Genomic DNA, 6,000 nt, shown 5'->3' with positions numbered 1-6,000 from the left:
AATAACACATTCATAACATATCGTACACCACGAACGACTTGTTAAAACAGACACCAAATTCCTTTCCGATTAAAATCATTTCTTAAACCGACAGTGCATATGTATATACAAACACATGTTAATGGCAATATTCACAAACCATGGCAAATGAGGCTTGTTACATGTTAAGAGAAATGGCTGTATTATTCCAATAAATAATAAGTACTGTATAATGTATGAATGCAAAGCAGAGGGAATGTCACAAAAAAAAGAACGAGCCAAAACAGGTTTCAAATGTGAAATGGATTCATAAAAAAACTACAGTAAATGTTAAATAAAATAGATGATGAGAGTAATCTGTTTCAGAATTCCCTCCAACCATCTTCTCAGAAAAAAAACCCACAAAAACTAAGCAAAACAAAGCATTCATGATCTGTTATCATCAATAACATAAAAATTGAAAAAAAAATGTATTTAAAAATATTCCCTGAAAACTAGATTAAAAATAAAACAGAAACTAGATGAGGAATGATACAAATGTATACTATGTACAATGTGTATGCATAGTATTTACATATTTAGAAATATTTTGTATAACTGTGTATGCCAATTCCATCAGTGACAGCAGAGTTATGTGGTTTTTGGTGGAATTTTTTATTTTTTTTTGCAATTTATTTTGGCATATAAGAACAAGTCTTTTGATCTTACTTAAAAAAAACCAAAAAACAAAACACTTTATAATCTATACATATAATGATCACAACAGATAAAACAAAAAAATGATTCATGCTGTTATGAGTAAAAATGTTGAGAAAAAGTAGCCCAAAAAGTACTTTTCTGTGCTGATGTATAGTATACGACTATGATTCACAAAGGGTCATGTTCATACCGGCATAAAAATTCCTGAGTGGATAATCAACCCAGGCTAAAAGAAGAATACTTTATTCAAATTACATGCAGCTGCCAGCGAATGATAAAGCCACTTGGGATTAAGTTATCAAAGAAAGTTGTATAAACATTTCCCTGTATCATAATACGTTACATGTCTATTTGGTTTTTATTTTTTTAATCAAAATATCAGTACTTCAAGCACAGTGTTAGGCTATTTTGATGCTTCAATATCTTCAAACAAGAAGTCATACACAATGACTGATTGACTTCTAACACAATCCTGAAATCATAGAATTCAAACGAAAATGACAGGTTGCAGATTCTATTAAAAAATTGTAAGGATAAAACAAAACTAAGTTTAAAGTGAGCATGCATTTGCAATGACCTTCATTCATCAACTTTTTCTTTCTTTTTTCACAATCACATAAAGTTAAATATCCATCACAGTAATGCCTGGAGTATAATCAAATCAGCATCAAGTTCGACATGAAATATTACAGTTAGTTGCATCTAGCACCTCAGCAAACAATGTCCTCATAGTGTGTGTTTTCCTGGCTCTTCACTGCAACTCTATCATTTGGTTTGCCAAACTTAGAAGATGAAGATTAAAGGGTGATGATATGGTCACCGTACACAAATCTCATTCTGTCCACAGAGCAGTAATGTGCTCAGGGGAGTCCTAATTTCTACAACAGACTCAACTCCAAAGTCACACCAAGAAAGGCATTCAAAAATAAATTCAATCACAAACTTAAATAAAATGTTCTTTTTTACAGGAGCTCCATAAGAAAATAAGTTAAGTCACAAATTGTTGCTTGCATAATCTTTGTCTCCCTATGTGACCCCAAGCACACATGCTTTTTACATTTAGTCAAGTTTTGACTAAATGTTTTAACATAGAGGGGGAATCGAGACGAGGGTCGTGGTGTATGTGTCTGTGTGTGTGTGTGTAGAGCGATTCAGACTAAACTACTGGACCGATCTTTATGAAATTTGACATGAGAGTTCCTGGGAATGATATCCCCGGACGTTGATTTTAATTTTTTCGATAAATGTCTTTGATGACGTCATATCCGCCTTTTTGTAAAAGTTGAGGTGGCACTGTCACACCCTCATTTTTCAATCAAATTGATTGAAATTTTGGCAAAGCAATCTTCGACGAAGGCCGGACTTTGGTATTGCATTTCAGCTTGGTGGCTTAAAAAATAATTAATGAATTTGGTCATTAAAAATCGGAAACTTGTCATTAAAATTATTTTTGTATTAAACGATCCAAAAATAATTTAATCTTATTCTTCGTCATTTTCTGATTCCAAAAACATATACATATGTTATATTTGGATTACAAACAAGCTCTGAAAATTAAAAATATGAAAATTATGATTAAAATTAATTATCCGAAATCGATTTAGAAACAATTTCATATTATTCCTTGTCGGTCCCTGATTCCAAAAACATATAGATATGATATGTTTTGATTAAAAACAAACTCAGTACGCTAAAAAGAATAGAGATACAGAAAAGCGTGTTATCCTGCTCAGCGCGACCATTACCGCACTATTCTGGCTTGTCGATTTCACTGCCTTTGCCACAAGCGGTGGACTGACGAAACTACGAGTATGCGGTCTTGGTGAGTTCGACAGCTTGACTAAATGTTGTTATTTCGCCTAACGCAACTTGTTTTTGTTATCATGTCCATAATATGTAATGTGATCTACAGTGGAAACCCCTTTTAAGACCCCTACAGTTAAGAATAGCTATGTTTATTGGACCTGCTTTCTCAGGGATTTCTATAATTATCTCTGTCAACTCACCTTCATTGGAAGACTCCCCTCCCACCCCACCCCCTCTTTCAAGGCCCGATTTTCTCAGTTTTGGGGGCGGTTTTAAAACTGGAGCTCCACCACATTTTAAGAAAGGACACAGAAACCAAGAATTCTCTTCAGTCTGCTCAGTTTTCAGTAGTCACTCCTAGCAGAAAACTCGCCGATCTCAAGCTCACTTCCAGATTCATCACCGTGAGGACCCTGCTGCATCCTCAACCCGCCCGCTCGAGGACTTCGATTTATATCGGGCGCCAGGGTTTGTGACGTCCTTGGGCTGGCCTGCGGGCTGCTTTCACCGTGCTCAAGAGTTATGCCCCCTTCTCGCGGGCTTCGATAGGTGTGTGGCGCTGAACCGCGAGGTGTCAGGCCTGTGATTTCTCTCTCCACGTAATCGTCGACCACTTCTGCCAGCATGATCTCTGCCTCTGGGTGACGGGCGTCCAGGTGTCTGTGAAAAAATGACAGCAAGAGTTGAATTAAAAGAAGCTTTGAATAACAATAACAAGAACTGGAAAAGGTAGAAGGCAAAAGCACATGCTAGTCACATTGTCTGTTTCCTTAAACAATACATTTTGGTAGTTGACTATGTAAATCTTTACGTTTTATTTCAATAATATTAACCTGTGGTCAGACAAAGAAAGTAATCCAGCAGAAAGTGCACCGGAACAACACAGACACAGACATGCAGACACAATGGTCTCGGCTATTCTTATTTTAGTGTTAACAATATTGTGGTGTTCTGTTTGCCATCATGTTTATGCGCCAGTGATGTAATTTCTTAGATTTGAGATATATAAATAATTTGATTTAATTTGCTATTTTAGATCAAGTAAACAACAAGCAGAGCAACGTGAATATTCACATTTCTTCATCCAAACACAGGCAACTTACTTTCCCCAGGGGAAGACGTAGTTTTCTTTCTCCAAGGAGCTTTCCGTCTCGGACACCCTGACCAGCACACACTGAGGTTTCCACGACGTCCCGGAACTGGGATTTTTCAGACCCACAATCACCTTCTCCAGCGTCCCTAAGTCTACAGCCTCCAAGACAAAGGAATCCGTCTGCACACAAACACAAAATCAGGATAAGAGATAATAATAATAAAAATAATAATGATAATAATAATAAAACATCTTTTTACAATGGGCGCAATGGCCTAGTGGTAAAGGCACCGGACTCCCATGCGAAAAGTTCACACATACACTCACTCACACACACACACACACACACACACACACACACACACACACATACACATACGCACTCTCACTCAATAATACTTAAAAGGTTTGTAGTCTTCATCTTCTGCATTCCCAAAAAGGTTTGTCTGATCTCTCAAACCTCATAATCACTTATGTGCGCAATGTACACAGCAGGAAAATAAATGTACTGACCAATCCTTCCTGAAACTTTGGCTGTGGTTGTTCAAGGTTTCGCCTGAGTTCCCTGACACCAGAATCACCACGGCTACCGACCACGTTGATGTAGATGGTTGCATCCGTTCCTGCTCCTGGGTCTGGCGGGGTCACAGTCTTCACTATGTAGTTGTATCCTGAAGAGGATAGAGCAGATGAAATGTAATTATACTGAGGGCTGAATGAACATGGAACGCTGAGAGAGAGAGAGAGAGAGATCAAATCAAATGTTATTTTACGAGGGTTGTGGCATAAGCAATACAAACGAATTTTTTTCAACCAGAGAGAGAGAGAGACAGACAGGCAGACAGACAGACAGACAGACAGGCAAATAGACAGACAGACAGACAGAGAGACAGATCGAGAGAGAGTGAGAGGAAAGTAATTGTATTTTTGCTAAGCTTTATTCACAGATAAACTAACACTTTCGACGATGCATACAGACTGAATTTTTTCGCGTAAATTGTCAGTGATAAAACCAGAGGATGTTTGTACAGTAAATGTGTAAACCATGTTATTCTGAAGATGATTCGGTAAGGTAAGCTACAATTCATTTTCTTGTGTGCATATTCTTTTTACCAACTCTCCAATCATGTTTTGTCAAATCTACAGCTCTCAACAGCATACTAAGCTATTTCTTGTGGAGAAAATCATGAAAGAGATTGTAGCTGCCACCGCTATTTTCCTCCTTGTCACTGCTGTATTTATCAACATTTTCAGCACTGTTTTGATCATCAACAAAAACAACAGTGGAGGAGTCGAGTCATCACTAATGTGCTCACTATTATCATCATCTGTATCATTGTTCTGACAATCAACATTTGGATCACTATCACAACCATCAACAACGACACAGTGATATATGAAAAAACTCTCCTCACACAAATCAAAAAACAAAAATTGTAGGTTACTGGAACATTTAATTATTGACAAAACAAAATGTTACATTTACGTTACATTTATGTTATTAAATGTAACGTTTTGTTTTGTCAATAACTAAACGTTCCAATAACCTTCAAGTTTAGTTTTTTGATTCTGAATTTTGGATCGTTAGCAGTCTATCTGTTTTGGAATCTCTCCCTACACGAGAAAACACTGACTTGACAAGGGCTGCTGATCGGGCCACTTGGCAGGAGCCTCACAGACAATGTCGCTGGGGAAATTTCCGTTCATCATGTTGTACGACAGCCAGCGATCCACAGTAAACTTCACCTCCTCTCCCAGGTTGTTGTTCATGATCACCTTCAAACACATTTCACATTTTGTTGTGACTCTTACAATGTCAGCTGCTTTTGAACAAACAAAAAATTAACACAAAAAGGAGGGGGGAAATTGATGCACTTTGTATGGGGATATTTTAGTCATGAGAGTAGACAAAGGACTTCAGAAGATGTTCTTTATTGGGAGGTGTCATCTTATCATAGGGGCCTCACATACCATGTACCACTGTATTATAATTTCAGTAGCAAAAGAAAGCTGCTCTCAGTTCAAAATGCAGCTTAGAACTGTGTTAATCATAAAAAAACACACACATGTATGTGTATTGGTCAAGATGTTGTGGAGTGTGGAGGTACACTGCCCCCCCCCCCCCCTCCCTCCTCTTTTAAGACCTCCAACAATCGTGAGAAATTCAGGTCTTAACAAGAAGGGCAAAGCCCATACGACTCACATGCTTTACACATTTTTCCTACCAAAATACATGTGACCTTGACCCAAGGTCAAGGTCATCCAAGGTCATGCAACACAAAGCTGTTAATTCAAGACATAGGAAGTACAATGGTGCTTATTGGCTCTTTCTACCATGAGATATGGTCACTTTTAGTGGTTCACTACCTTATTTTGGTCACATTTCATAAGGGTCAAAGTGACCTTGACCTTGATCATATGTG

The 6,000-nt window shown here is 37.6% G+C and overlaps 1 protein-coding gene across 2 annotated transcripts in view; it reads right to left on the bottom strand.

Annotated features, from left to right (window-relative positions):
- Positions 1 to 450: 450 nt before the first annotated feature.
- LOC138966606 (lipoxygenase homology domain-containing protein 1-like) overlaps positions 451 to 6,000 on the bottom strand; it is a 99,416-nt gene continuing 93,866 nt past the window's right edge. For both annotated transcript variants that reach the window (XM_070338888.1, XM_070338889.1), the window contains 4 exons: positions 5,212 to 5,353; positions 4,091 to 4,248; positions 3,588 to 3,757; positions 451 to 3,144 (listed from right to left, as the gene is read on the bottom strand). In XM_070338888.1, coding sequence (XP_070194989.1) covers positions 2,829 to 3,144; positions 3,588 to 3,757; positions 4,091 to 4,248; positions 5,212 to 5,353 — 786 coding nt within the window. In that variant the 3' untranslated portion in view covers positions 451 to 2,828. The remainder of the gene's footprint in view (positions 3,145 to 3,587; positions 3,758 to 4,090; positions 4,249 to 5,211; positions 5,354 to 6,000) is intronic.

This window comes from Littorina saxatilis, linkage group LG5 (assembly GCF_037325665.1).
Source record: "Littorina saxatilis isolate snail1 linkage group LG5, US_GU_Lsax_2.0, whole genome shotgun sequence".
NCBI classification, from domain to species: domain Eukaryota; kingdom Metazoa; phylum Mollusca; class Gastropoda; order Littorinimorpha; family Littorinidae; genus Littorina; species Littorina saxatilis.
This window is presented reverse-complemented; position numbering and strand designations above follow the sequence as displayed.